We start from the raw sequence: 14,593 nt of genomic DNA, 5'->3' as shown, positions 1-14,593 counted from the left end.
GTAATGGTTGGAAGCTTGTTAAGGACAGATCCAACCTAAAAATGAGGAGAAATTTCCTAACAGTGAGAGCAATTAACCAGTAGAACAGCTGGCCTTCCGAAGTTGTAGGCGCTTGATCACTGCAGGTTTTACAGAAGAGGCTGGACAATCAATTGTCTGAAATGGTGTATAGGTTCTCCTGTTTGAACAGGGGGCTGGGCTAGAAGACCTCCAAGGTCCTTTCCAACTCTATTCTGATTGGCTGATCTATAAATATTTGTTAGACAATCCCTACAGTTCTCCAAAGGGACGCGGTGTGGCTCAGTGGGTTAGGACACTGAGCTTGTCGATCAGATGGTCGGCAGTTTGGCGGGTCGAATCCCGAGTGCCGCGTAGCAGAGTGAGTGCCTGTGACTCATCCCAGCTTCTGCCAACCTAGCAGTTCAAAAGCACGTAAAAATCCAAGTAGAAAAATAGGGACCACTCCGGTGGGAAGGTAACAGCGCTCCGTGCGCCTTTGGCATCCTGTCATGCCGGCCACATGACCAAGGAGACGTCCTCGGATAAGCGCTGGCTCTTCGGCTTTGAAACGGAGATGAGCACCGGCCCCTAGAGTCAGAAAACGACTAGCACGCACGTGTGGGGGAACCTTTACCTTTACAGTTCTCCAATGTTTTCAATAGATTCAATAGATTCTACATCAACTGTTTTTTTGAAGCTCACCCCTTTCTTTTAATATTGCCCAGCCCTGACCTCATGGGATCAGAAGGACTCTTTCCCAGAGACCTTTGATCATCAACAGCTCTACGTCCACCCAAAATCAGCAGATCAATCTTTCTTGGAAAGCAGTGACACAACGGTCTTGTCATTGTGCCTGATTGGGTGCTGTCATGGCTCCTCTCTCTTACCAGCTCGGTTAATTTTGGAGAGGAGCATCGGGGAGTTGAGGACCTCGTCCTCATCCTGTTCATCCAGAACTTTGCACTGGCGCAGGTATGGGGTCAGCTTGGCGGGGTTGATGTACCGGGTCAACATATGACGGTTGCATTCGACGTTCTCCCATAGTGCTTCCTCTTCATCCTTCAGGGTTTCAAGACACTCGTCCATTTTTCTACCCTTCTGCCCTAAAAGAAGACGAAGAGACAAGGAAGGACATTTTTGGTCCAGAAAGATCCCACGTCTTATCCAGAAGAAGGCTTATGAACCCCCACAAATTGGAAAGCTGCCAGTTGAAGGGAGGCAACTAGGCAAAGTTTTCGTACGGCATAAACTTGCATGGATTCTAGTCAAGGAGAGAAGCAACCTGGAACTAAGGAGAAACTTTCTGATAGTCAGAACAATTAACCAGTGGAACTCCTTGCCTCCAGAAGCGGTGAATGCTCCAACACTGGAAGTTTTTAAAAAGAGTCTGGCCAGCCATTTGTCTGAAACAGTATAGGGTTTCCTGCCTGAGCAGGGGGTTGGACTAGATGACCTCCAAGGTCCATTCCAAATTATTATTATTATTATTATTATTATTATTATTATTATTATTATTATTATTATTATTATTATTATTATTATTATTATTAGCGTTTTCATCCAATGAAGCCCTGATATGCTTTACCTCACAGCAGAGAGCCATCTCCTTCCCAAATTCAACGTCCTCTTTCCTTTTGAAAAATAAAAGGCACCCTTTGCATGAGTTTTTTTTTCTTCTTTCTCTCCCTTTGAACGAGTATTTTTAGATTGCAATTAAGGATGGCCATTCATTAATTTTTTACAACCGGTTTTTCAACTATAATCTGAAGTGCACTTTTTAGAGACCGCATCCCTTTTTTCTCAAAATTGCATCGCCAAACAGCAACCGCACGCCTCTTTTTTCAAAAACAGCCTTTTTTTTTTGCTTTTCACTGAACGGAGGAAAAAGGCTAACCTACATTGCAGGAGGCTTACAAAGACAACCTAGAAAATCAACGGTATGCCTCAGAAGAACATGGTGAACATCTTGTATTTGGACAAGTGGCGTGCAAAGCCAGCTGACTGATGCCACAAGCCAGGATAGCTTAGAGATCCAGGTTTTGTGAATGAAGCTAGTCTTTGAAGGATGGCTTCCAAACCTTTGTTCCCAGTGCAACACACAACAAGGCTGCCCGTTGTGTCCTAATTCTGCACTGCCCAGAAAGCAACAGGAAGAGAGAAGGAATTGCTTTGTTTTCAGCAAACATCAAGCTAGCAAGAATAGACTAGAAGGAATGGAATGGAATGGAATGGAATGGAATAGAATAGAATAGAATAGAATAGAATAGAATAGAATAGAATAGAATAGAATAGAATAGAATAGAATAGAATAGAATAGAATAGAATAGAATAGAATAGAATAGAATAATGGGAATGGAATAGAATAGAATAGAATAGAATAGAATAGAATAGAATAGAATAGAATAGAATAGAATGGAACGGAACGGAACGGAACGGAACGGAACGGAACGGAACGGAATGGAATGGAATGGAATAGAATAGAATAGAATAGAATAGAATAGAATAGAATTATAAATAAGGATTATAAATAAGGAATAGAATAGAATAGAATAGAATAGAATAGAATAGAATAGAATAGAATAGAATAGAATAGAATAGAATAGAATAGAATAGAATAGAATAGAATAGAATAATGGGAATGGAATAGAATAGAATAGAATAGAATAGAATAGAATAGAACAGAACAGAACAGAACAGAACAGAACAGAATAGAATAGAATAGAATAGAATAGAATAGAATAGAATAGAATAGAATAGAATATATATATATATTTATTTTAATCCCATTTATATCCCGCCCTTCTCCGAAGACTCAGGGTGGCTTACAATCTAAGCACAAATCAATGTGCTTAGCAATAGAATAGAATAGAATAGAGGAAGGTAAGGTAAGGTAAGGTAAGGTAAGGTAAGGTAAGGTAAGGTAAGGTAAGAGAAGAGAAGAGAAGAGAAGAGAAGAGAAGAGAAGAGAAGAGAAGAGAAGAGAAGAGAAGAGAAGAGAAGAGAAATGAAATTATTGGCCAAGTATGATTAGATGTACAAGGAACTTATCTCTGGTGCGGAAGCTCTCAGTGCACATGCAAGGCGACAGAGTAATAATAATCATAATCATGATACTAAGAAGAGAGGGTAGTAGGGAAGGTGAGAAAGATATTAGAACATTAAAACTTCCTCTTAAATTGTCTCTCATGCCAACTCTTCCTGGCGTCGCTCTGACAGTCTGGTCTATATACAGGTGCAGGAAACCTCCCCGAAGTAAAACAGGCCAGCAACTAACGCTTGCAGCAAGCACCGGGTTGGCATTTACACACAGGAGAAGAAGGAGTCATGAAGATAAGTGACTGGAGTGCAAGGAAGATCACCGAGGGCCAAAGAAAATATATTCACTGTTGATGCAGCTGTGGTCATAAGCCCCGGGAGGTGATGCTAAGCAGCCTCACGCCGGCCCTGCGGTTGTTACAAATAAATGAAACGCAAGCAGGGAAATCATCGCCGGTGCCAACATCCATTCCAGCAGAAAACCCACCCCACCATCGGCCGGTTATCTTACAGAACCCACCGCACATCTTTGCAAATTATTAACAGCTATTTTTTTTTTACCCCCCAGGACTGCTGTTTGATTTGGATCGATGCCACAACGAGGCAAAATTGACTGGGTCTCAGCTTCTATATTGTCCTAGCCACAAACGTGGGTTAACCAACGACAGGGGGCTGCAGAGCCAGCCATCTGTTGTTTATCCAGCAAACCATGGCTTATAAAAAAGGACGGCCCATTTGAGGCTTTAGAGACAGGATGAATTATGGAAGGTTTTGCATCCACGGGGGTGGGGGGTGGGTGGGGGTTGAATATTGGCTGCTGGAAGCTGTGATGATAGAAATAATGCAGGCGTGGAGCTAAGGGTTGGCTTAGCAGAAGCCTGTGCCGAGCAGAGAGTAAGGCGAGATAGATTCAGTGTCTCCTTGGTCATTTGATATATTCGTGGATATATTCGTACAGTCACCCATGCCCTTGTGACCTCTCGCCTAGACTACTGTAACGCTCTCTACATGGGGCTGCCCTGGAGATCCACTCGGAAGCTTCAACTGGTGCAAAGTGCAGCGGCACGGACACTCTTGGGAGCCTCCCGATGCTCCCATATCACACCTCTCCTCCGTGCGCTGCACTGGCTTCCAGTTGCCTTCCGGGTGAAGTTCAAGGTGCTAACAATGACATACAAAGCCCTACATGGCATGGGTCCGGACTACCTATGGGAGCACCTTCTGCCAATGTCAACACCCCACCGCCCTGTGCGCTCCCACAGAGAGGGCCTCCTCAGGGTGCCACCGCTCAAGGAATGCCGGCTGGTGGCCCCCAGGGGGAGGGCATTCTCAGTGGGTGCGCCAGCCCTCTGGAACTGCTTACCAACTGAAATCCGGATGGCCCCCGACCTCCGCACCTTCCGGCGCGACTTGAAGACTCACCTATTCCAGCAGTCCGGCCTGGCCTGATAGCTCTAATTGGGGTCCCAGTTTGTTTTGTTTTGTTTATTGTTTTTCAGTACTGTTCATTATGTTTGCCTACCTTACTCTGTACACCGCCCCGAGTCCCTCGGGAGAAGGGCGGTTTATAAAAACAAATAAATAAATAAATAAATAAATAAATAAATGTAAAAGAAATGTTGCGATGCCAGATTGGGGATATGAATGGGAGAATTCCTTGGGTGCCGCCATGCTATGTTTGGGGTTGAACACTAGAAGGGAATGCATAGGGAGTCCTCGTCTTATGACTGACTACATTTGAGCCCAAAATTTCTGTTGCTAAGCAAGACAGTTGTTCAGTGAGTTTTGCCCTCTTTGACAACCTTTCTTGCCGCTGTCGCTAAGTGAATCACTGCAGTTGTTCCGTGAATCTGCTTCCCCATGGTTAGAAGCTCATTGGATCACGTGACCCTGGGGACCCTGAAGCCGTCATAAATATGAACCAGTTGCCAAGCATCTGGATTTTGATCCTATGAATCAGGGGGAGGCTGCGACGGTCGTAAGTGTGAAAAACGGTCCTAGGTCACTTTTTTCACTACCGTTGTAACTTTGAACAGTCACTAAATGAGCTGTTTTAAAGTCAAGGACTACCTGTATGGTGCAAATAAAGAGAGCGGCTCTGGGAATTCCTTAAGCCAGGGGTAGGCAACCTTGGCTCTTTTATCACTCGTGGACTTCAACTCCCAGAATTCCTGAGCCAGCTGGCTCAGGAATTCTGGGAGTTGAAGTCCACGAGTCATAAAAGAGCCAAGGTTGCCTACCCCTGCCTTAAGCACAAGGAAAATAGAGCGAATACTTGCACATCACACAGAAATATAGAAAAATTGAAGCAGAGAGACGATTCTGTCAGAGTTTGCTTAGCTAAATTGCTGTGGTCTTTCAATTTCCCCCATGCCCTGCAAACTGGGGATAGCCAACATGATCAAAACACGCACAAAGTTGTTATTCGGCACTTTAAGAGGAGAAATCAAAGCCTTTGTGAAGATGCCAACTGGATATTTGGGGGCTTTAAGGAAAGCTCAGTTCTTCCGCTGTTGATCTTCATCCCGTCTGATCCCGCTTCAAGTTCTTGCTTGTCTTCATCTCCCTCCTTCTCTCCTTCTCTTTTGCAAAATACACCTCTCTCCCCCCCCCCCCGCTGAGAGTTTTAAATAGCTACAAAATACATGGGTTTTATCACACTTGTTCTGGCAGGCTCTGATTTGAGTGCCACTTCAGGGATGACACGACATTGTCTCAAGTGCCCGAGCGTCATGGAAACCTCCTGGCACCATTTCCCCAACTGCAGATGTGGAGTTATCCGGGTGGGCTGACCAGGACCAAAGCCCTGGATTCATCTCCAAAGCTAATCTCCAAAGCACCTGAAAGCAGGACAAGAAGCAACGGATGGAAACTCGTCAAGGAGAGAAGCAACCTGGAAGTAAGGAGAAACTTCCTGACAGTGAGAACAATTAATTAGTGGAACCACCTGCCTCCAGAAGCGGTGAATGCTCCAACACTGGAGGTTTTTAAGAAGAGACTGGACCGCCACTTGTCTGAAATGGTAGAGGGTTTCCTGCCTGAGCAGGGGGTTGGACTAGATGACCTCCAAGGTCCCTTCCAACTTCTTCTTCTTCTTCTTCTTCTTCTTCTTCTTCTTCTTCTTCTTCTTCTTCTTCTTCTTCTTCTTCTTCTTCTTCTTCTTCTTCTTCTTCTTCTTCTTCTTATTATTATTATTATTATTATTATTATTATTATTATTATTATTATTATTATTATTATCATCTGTGCAGGGTTTTGAAAGGTTCAGATTGTGGCAACGGCAACCAGTTTACTGTTTCCCCCATCCACCCACCCACCCACCCACCCAACAGGATTATTCTACGAAGCAACCTTAATTTTGCAGGAAAAGTTTGCATCCAGAGGAGTCCTAATTACACAGGATCTCACCAGATCCTGAGCACCAAAGTCTCTTTCTGCAAAACGTCTGCCTGGTTTTTTCAATGACTGGTGTAAAGAGGAAACTTTGGGATGCTCCGATTTGGGCGGGCCCCTTCTGGAGGATTGATAAGTTTGGGGGAGCCATTCGTAAGTCTGCTGAAGTCTTCACCAGCTCCTCCTTTGCCAGAGGAAACCGGCCACCGTAGCAAAATGAAGCTGACGGAAGAAGTGAGTAAAATGTCAGGAAATGACACCCCCAGTTTATCTCAGGCAGGCTTTGAAAAAGGAGAATGAAAAAAAGGGAGGTTTGGGCAGCCACCCAAGTCCTGGTTATCTGCTTTTCGTCACAAGGAAGCAGGAGGGCTGCTGTGCAAATCGGTCACCCACAAGTCAAACTCAGCCTTCCGCTGTCTGAACACAACCATCCCCAAGTTTCGCCTTGCCTGGGTTTCAAGGTCACTAAAGGGGAGAAAAAGAATGTCGCTCTGAAGGACCGGGCAGAAGCAGGATCCTAGCCAGAGGGTCTCTGTGAGGTGCCGGACCAGCCGGGCCTGGCGCCTCACTTGGGGGATGTGTGTGTGTTACAAGTGGGAAGGAGGGGAGGTTGGACGCCTGCTAGAAGGATGTCGTGGTTCTGCCTGTGTCCCTGAAGGGGAAAGGCTGGGGCTGGCAAAATCAGGAGGGAGGGAGGGAGGGAGGGAGGGAGGGAGGAAAAAAGGGAGAGAGGGAGGAAGGAAGGAAGGAAGGAAGGAAGGAAGGAAGGAAGGAAGGAAAAAGGGAGAGAGGGAGGGAGGGAGGAAGGGAGGGAGGAAGGAAGGAAAAAGGGAGAGAGGGAGGGAGGGAGGGAGGGAGGAAAAGAGGGAAGGAAGGAAAGAAAAGAGGCAGGGAAGGAAGGAAGGAAGGGAAAGAGGGAGGGAGGGAAGGAAGGAATGAAGGAAAAAAGGGAGAAAGGGAGAAAGGGAGGAAGGAAGGAAGGGAGGGAGGGAGGAAAAGAGGGAAGGAAGGAAGGAAAAAGGGAGAGAGGGAGGAAGGAAGGAAGGAAAAAAGGGAGAGAGGGAGGGAAGAAGGAAGGAAGGGAAAGAGGGAGGGAGGGAGGGAAGGAAGGAAGGAAAAAAGGGAGGAAGGGAGGAAGGGAGGGAGGAAAAGAGGGAAGGAAGGAAGGAAGGAAGGAAGGAAGGAAGGAAGGAAGGAAGGAAGGAAGGAAGGAAAAAAGGGAGAGAGTGAGGGAGGAAGGAAGGAAGGAAAGAAAAGAGGGAGGGAAGGGAGGAAGGAAAAGAAGGAAGGAAGGGAAAGAGGGAGGGAGGGAAGGAAGACTGGAAGGCTGAGGTAACCTTGTCCAGCCTGGATACTCCAGATCTGCACATCAGCCAGCCAACCAACCGTGAGGAGGGGATCTATTTGGAGAGGCTATTCTTCACGAACACAAGGACCCCCGCCCCCCCCACCCTCAGCCCTATATGGAAAGTTCCACCTTTGAAGGGAAGACAGTGGGAGCTGTTGTAAACAAAAGCACCAAACTCCAACGTTTCATCCCGGGAATACAGAGGAGACATTTCAGACACGGTGGACAACAACTTTGCCTCAGATTTCAGCCACGCAGCTGACGCTCCCTTCTCCTTCAGTTGTGAGAAGAGCAGTTAAATTTATATTTGGGAAGTGAAAGCGCCCCTGTTTATTTTCTCAAGAAAATCTAAAATCCAGAGCTGAGGGCCGGCCCTGGATTTTGAGTGCTGATTAGCAAAGGGATTTCCTTTCTGACATTAATCGTTCTGATTCTCAACGGATCCCATTCACCGGGCACACGAGCAGCACACACTAATTTAATTTAATTTAATTTAATAATTTAATTTGTATACCGCCCTTCTCCCGAAGGACTCAGGGCGGTGAACAGGGCGATACATAATAAAAAACAGAATACAAAAATTAAAAAGTGATTAAACAATTATGCCCGTAGTAATTAATACATATTAAAAATTAAAACTAGTTATAAAAACCCAACCCCATCCCATCACACTACCCATGCCCACATCACTGCCTATACAGGTAGTCCTCGCTTTACGACCACAACGGAGCCCCACATTTCTGCTGCTTAGTGAGACATTTCTTAAGCGAGTTTTGCCCCACTGTTTTTGGCCACGTTTGTTACGCAAATCGGTGCGGTTGTCAAGTTGATAACACGGTTGTTAAGTCCCCCTTGACTTTGCTTGTCAGAAGGTCACAAAAAGGGACCACGTGACCCCTCCCCCAGGACGCTGTGACCGTCATAACTAGGAGTCAATTCTCTATCATCCGAATATAAATCACGTGACCATGGGGGATGCTGCAACGGTTACAAGTGTGAAAAATGGTCACAAGTCACCTTTTTCATGGCCGTTGTAACTATGGATGGCCACTAGGCAAACTGTTGTAAGCTGAGGACTACTATATAGGAGATCGTCCCAGCTTCTGCACATGCTGCTTCCAAAGAACTCTGCTCTGAATCTATAGGCACCGCTACAATCCCTGGGAAGAAAAGATACAGCCATAATTCATGCTTTAGGCAGGTATGTTTTGGTTTATGGCAGGGCAGCAAACTATAAAACCTAAGATGATCAAAGTCCCGGAGACTAAAACATACGAAGAACGGCTGCGGGACTTGGGTTTGGCTAGTCTAAAGAAAAGAAGAAATAGGGGAGACATGATAGCAGTTATTCCAGTATCTGAGGGGCTGCCACTGGGCAGAGGGGGCCAGGTTGTTCTCCAAAGCACCAGTGGGAAGACGAGAAACAATGGTTGGAAGCTGATCAAGGAGAGAAGCAACCTGGAATTAAGGAGAAACTTCCTGACAGTGAGGACAATCAACCAGTGGAACAGCTTTGCCTTCAGAAATCGTGGGCGCTCCATCACTGGAGATTTTGAAGAAAAGACTAGACATTCATCTGTCTGAGATGGTATAGGTTCTCCTGCTTGAGCTGGGGGCTGGACTAGAAGACCTCCAAGGTCCCTTCCAGCTCTATTCTATTCTATTCTATTCTATTCTATTCTATTCTATTCTATTCTATTCTATTCTATTCTATTCTATTCTATTCCATTCCATTCCACTCCACTCCACTCCACTCCACTCCACTCCACTCCACTCCATTCCATTCCATTCCATTCCATTCCACTCCACTCCACTCCACTCCACTCCACTCCACTCCACTCCACTCCACTCCACTCCACTCCACTCCACTCTACTCTACTCTACTCTACTCTACTCTACTCTACTCTACTCTACTCTAACTCTATTCTATTCTATTCTATTCTATTCTATTCTTCTATTCTATTCTATTCTATTCAAACGAGCCTGTTTCACCGACTCTGCAGATGGCAGTGCATTTCTAACCTTGCCAAGGTTCAGAAGCCAAGCAGAATCAAACCGGGTTTGTATTTGCAGGTGGAAATGCCAGGGCCACCCTTAGGGGGACATCACAGCCACTGGGAATATAGGAGCAAAAGCCACTTCGGCCCTATTCTTATGAAAACTAGGATACATCTGTTAATGAATGACCGGGAATTGAGCTGAACACAAAGGAACTTTTTAGGGTTGTGGTTGTTGTTTTAACACTTTACAGCCCTGCGGATAATGTCTATCAAAGCTCTCCATGTGTGTTGGTGCAGGCATTTTTCCGAACAGACACCACTTTCGATGGTTTGTGCTCTGGGCAGCTCGCCCTTCCCTAATAGCACAACGGTGCCCCAAATAAACCTGCCAGACATTAAGCAAACTTGAAAAGGACATGTAAAAATAAAGGGAAAGAATACTTGCCGTGATCCGGAAAGGGGTTCAATAGACTTCAGAGGGTTTTTGTCCATCCTAAAGGATTAAGTCCCACCTGTAAAACTGGCCTAACGTTTAACTTCCTTCCGAAGAGGGAGAATTGTCACCTTGCCCAGAGGAAGAGAGGCAATAAAAAAAAAATGGCCTCGGTGAAAATTGTGCGGCACAGAGGAGGAAAATGGATCCAGCCTTTTTCTGCTCTCAGCTTCCTCTCTGCTAATCTGCAGCGAGCAATAATGCAACTGGAAAGTCCTATTTTCAGACTATTCCTTCACCTGCCGTGATGAGAAGGCTCTGCCAACTGACAGGGCAAACGCCATAGCGCCTGACTCTGAGACTTCCACTGTGACAAAACGCTGCCTTCTCTTTACTTAAGATTCAAGTTGAAATCCCCAGATTTGCCTGGGGAAAAAAGTGGTTTGAACTCTGGGTCACTCAAACCTCAATTCAGCCTGGCCCAGTTAAGACAGAACTCTAAACATGAATGATGGTTTATGACCACACTGGTTGAATGTGCACCTCATACTGTGGGAACCTGCGTCTCTCACTATCTACCACTTTTAGCATCCTTTGTTTGCCATTGTCAGTGATGGCTGGGAGCTGTAGAGCCTTGGTGGAGCAGTGGGCTAATGCCTCCTTAAGTAACACCAGCTGCCTGCAATTAGTGCAGGTTCGAGTCCCACCAGGCTCAAGGTTGACTCAGCCTTCCATCCTTCCGAGGTAGGTAAAATGAGGACCCAGATTGTTGGGGGCAATTAAGCTGACTTTCTAATAATGCCACTTGGGGTGTGTGTGTGAAAGCCCTAATAAGCAGGCATATACATAGAATGAAGGCTACTGCTAAGCTTGTAAGCCGCCCTGAGTCTTCGGAGAAGGGCGGGATATAAATGGAATTAAAATTAAAAAAAATAAAAAATAGTTTAGCTCTGTGTTTCTCAAACCTTGGTCCCCTGTTGAGACGGTTGGACTTCAACTCCCAGAATTCCCCAGCCAGCCTTGAGAGTTGAGGTCCACCCATCTTAAAGGGCATAAGGTGAGAAACACTGGTTTAGCCATAGCAAAAGGCATGGCTAGTATTGATGGACAGTCAGACCAACTCAGATCAATTGAACTTAGCTCAAGTCACTCAAGTCAACTCAAGTCAACTCAACTGAAGCCAAGTCAAAAAAAGTGCGAGATGGAAAGTAGCATCTGGGGAAAATATAACATGAGAATGCACACTCAGGCAGAGAGATTAAAGAGAATCAAGATTTCAGATCTGATCTGGGTATTTTCAAGATTAAAAATTAGCTCAGGGCACGCAAATTAAACTGATGGGATAATAATTTTAATAACTCACTGCAGAGATGGAGTGCCTCAATTTAAAGTGACTTCAGGAGTTGCAAACAGGAAGATGAAAGGTTTACACTTAATAAGAGCTTTAATCTATGCACATGTAAACATACACACAACCTTGCTGTTGTCATACAAAAGGATGGGGGTGAGTGGGAATTAGGCTAATGGTGAAAAGGGTATAGAGAAAAAATTGCTCTTGAAATCTGCAAGGATTTTTCTGACAAAATAACCAAAGGGACACTGTTCGGTATGGAAGCAAGACTCCAGAACTAATTAATTTCCCCTCTCGTGCTCCGAGTTTTTCTGCCAGATGCCGAGGTGGTGAGGTTTTGCTTTCTCACAGCTAATTTCTTAGCTTATTTTCTTGGGAATACCCGCGTTAAAACTCTGAGAAGGCATTACAATCCAAACAATGTTAATGTATCAAAAAGGCGACCTAAACCAATTGCTGCAGGAACCTCCAACGTCCAATTCCAGAACTCAGAAGCACCTTATTCGTGAGAGGGGTGGCATATAAATTTAATAAATTAAAATACTTTTTTAAAAAAAACTCTCACGAGCCACTTATAATGTCACTGTCTGTTTTCGTGTAGGAGAAACAAACTTTTGTGTCCTTCCGAGGCACTTGGAGTAAGTAAGTCCGTCTGGCCGACGTAGGTATTCCAATCTGGAGGACTACACCCATGCATATCCCAAAAGGTGCTTTTTTTCAAAAAGGCAACTGGATTTTGTTTTTTCCTTGAAGGCGTTTTTGGCTTCTCATCCAAGAAGCGTCTTCAGTTCTGATTTCAGTTCAGTTAGAACTGAAGACGCTTCTTGGATTGAGAAGCCACAAACGCCTTCAAGGAAAAACAAAGCCCAGTTGCCTTTTGGAAAAGCACCTTTGGGATACCCATGACCTGGATGACTGAGAATCTCCGTAGACACCCATGCATATCCCAGGTCGCATCTTGTATCCTGCAGCTCTTTGGGGACTCCACCCCGCTAAATGGGAATGTCAAGGGGTAAGGAGGCAAGTCAACCCTTCGTGAAGTCAGCTAACCAGCTCACAACTAGGAGTCAGACTAACAAGAAGTAGAAAGCTTGGTAATGTTCAGAAAAAATCAAAGGTGCCTTAGGAATTGTACACCTTGCAATTCCAGGTCACCAACACACACCCCTTTGAAGAAATTCATCTCAAGAACCTCAAGGGTGGTGTCCCTCCATCTTTCCTGCAGAGGTCAACAGCTTGGGGTTTCCAAGGCTTACAGGAGACCCCAAACCTCTTAAGTGCCATCTCCATCTATCACAGCCACTTTGAAAGTTGTGGCCCAATTTGCATTTTATCAAGCAAGTGAAGGAAACAAGTGAAGCACAGGAAGAGCAAGCTATTAACTACACTGAATAAAAGGAACTGCAGGTGGATGAAATTAATATGAAAAGGGCAGCACATTTTGACCTGCTCCTGCCTAATTCCTTGACCTGGACCCAACCAACTCTTTGGAATGAGACTTTCTGTCTGCATTAAGAAGTCACCTTAATAAAGATTGCCCACCCCAGTTTCTTTGCCAAGGAAGATCGCCTTGTCTATGGCCGTGACTACTCACCAATGGACCGGATTCATGGAGAGCAGTGGATCCCTGTTGGACAGGAAAAGGGCTGAGCTTTCAACATCAGCAAGATCTCTCCAGCCTTTCATGGGGAGGTTTGAAGGACTTCCCATCTTGCTAAGACTGAAGAGGAGGACTTGTGACTTTGACTCCCATTTCCCCCCCGCACACATGCCCAAGGTCAAAGAATTATTGGTTGGTAATTCAAAATATCCAGACAGTGTTCAGTGGCTCCCCCCATCTCTTCACCAAGACACAAAGGGGTGGGGAGGACCAAGTGTTTTCCCCCAGAATCTCCACTGGGGAGAAACCACTCGAGCAACTCAAGAACCCAAGGACACTACCTTCAAACTCTGCCGGAAGTCTGGGGATTGCTGCGTCCCGTAAATTGAGGACCACCAGCTTCTGCTTCTGGACCAGTTGAAGACCACCTTTGCCAGCCTCTCCACGGATTTCTTTATCTCTCCTGTGAGAGTTGTCAACTACTGCCCTTCCTCCTGCCTTGTGGGGTGTCCCTCCAAGGCACAGGGCACCGTAGAGCGATGCAGCATGATTCCGGAAACAGCCGCCTACCCACCTCGTGATCCTTCGTAGACCTGGGGCCTATTTATAGCAGGAAGGGAAGGCCCAGCCTGCCTCACTTCCCCTTCTCTTCGTCTCAGAGATGGTTCTCAGCACAGTTCCTCCTGCGAGAAGCAGAAAGGAAGTGTTGTGTAGGAGTCCTCTGCTCACCTCTAAGGGAGAAGGAGCAAAGGGGAAGGTCCAACCGCTGCAAATGGGTTGTGGGTTGAGAAGAAGGACGTCTGGAAGATGACCATCTCAAACTAAATGGAGAAACTTGGAGGAACAGGTTGAAGACCTCAGATGGATTGTCAAGCTAACTTAAATCCACTCAGGCTTTGAGAACCTTTGTCTGATCCATGATGAAAGGGCTCGGAAACCCGTTGGCAGGTCTTCTGGTAGGACCAACCAAGCAAGACTCTGGGACAGCAGACACTTTGATGGGGAGAGGGAATGGGACAATTTGATTGATGTCTACTTTGCTGTTTACCCTGGAAAGGAGCTCTCTGCACAAGTCTTGGGTGGACATTAAGGAACATTATCTAACCCTGTCCTTGAGCGGTGGGTCAACTTCAGAGCCTCCTAAAAGTCAGTCCCTGATTGGTCTCTAGTCATTTGCAAAAGAGGCTCATCCTGTTGCCCAGAATGAGAAGTTTCCAAGCGTACATCGGATGCTAACAGAAGTTGAGCAAAAATTCTGCCCAAGAAAGTTCCACTCAGTTTTTTGTTTATTATTTGCATGTTTCACACTCTGTATTTTGTTCATCACAAAGAAAGAGGAAGTGCATCAGATGTTAACAAGACACACACACACACGCACACACACACACACACACACCCTTCCTTGGCTCTCAAAGTCTGCTTTGTATTGTGA

General features: G+C 45.6%; 1 protein-coding gene across 2 annotated transcripts in view; it reads right to left on the bottom strand.

The window, feature by feature from the left end:
* The window catches only part of CARD11 (caspase recruitment domain family member 11), a 44,472-nt gene extending 30,811 nt beyond the window's left edge, over positions 1 to 13,661 (bottom strand). For both annotated transcript variants that reach the window (XM_083372963.1, XM_083372964.1), the window contains exons 1-2: positions 13,503 to 13,661; positions 888 to 1,103 (exon numbers count right to left, since the gene is read on the bottom strand). In XM_083372963.1, coding sequence (XP_083229089.1) covers positions 888 to 1,086 — 199 coding nt within the window. In that variant the 5' untranslated portion in view covers positions 1,087 to 1,103; positions 13,503 to 13,661. The remainder of the gene's footprint in view (positions 1 to 887; positions 1,104 to 13,502) is intronic.
* Positions 13,662 to 14,593: the final 932 nt, after the last annotated feature.

Source organism: Vipera ursinii (genome assembly GCF_947247035.1).
Source record: "Vipera ursinii genome assembly, chromosome: 13".
NCBI classification, from domain to species: Eukaryota; Metazoa; Chordata; class Lepidosauria; order Squamata; family Viperidae; genus Vipera; species Vipera ursinii.
Note: the sequence above shows the minus strand (reverse complement) of the source record. Positions and strands in the feature narration are given on the sequence as shown.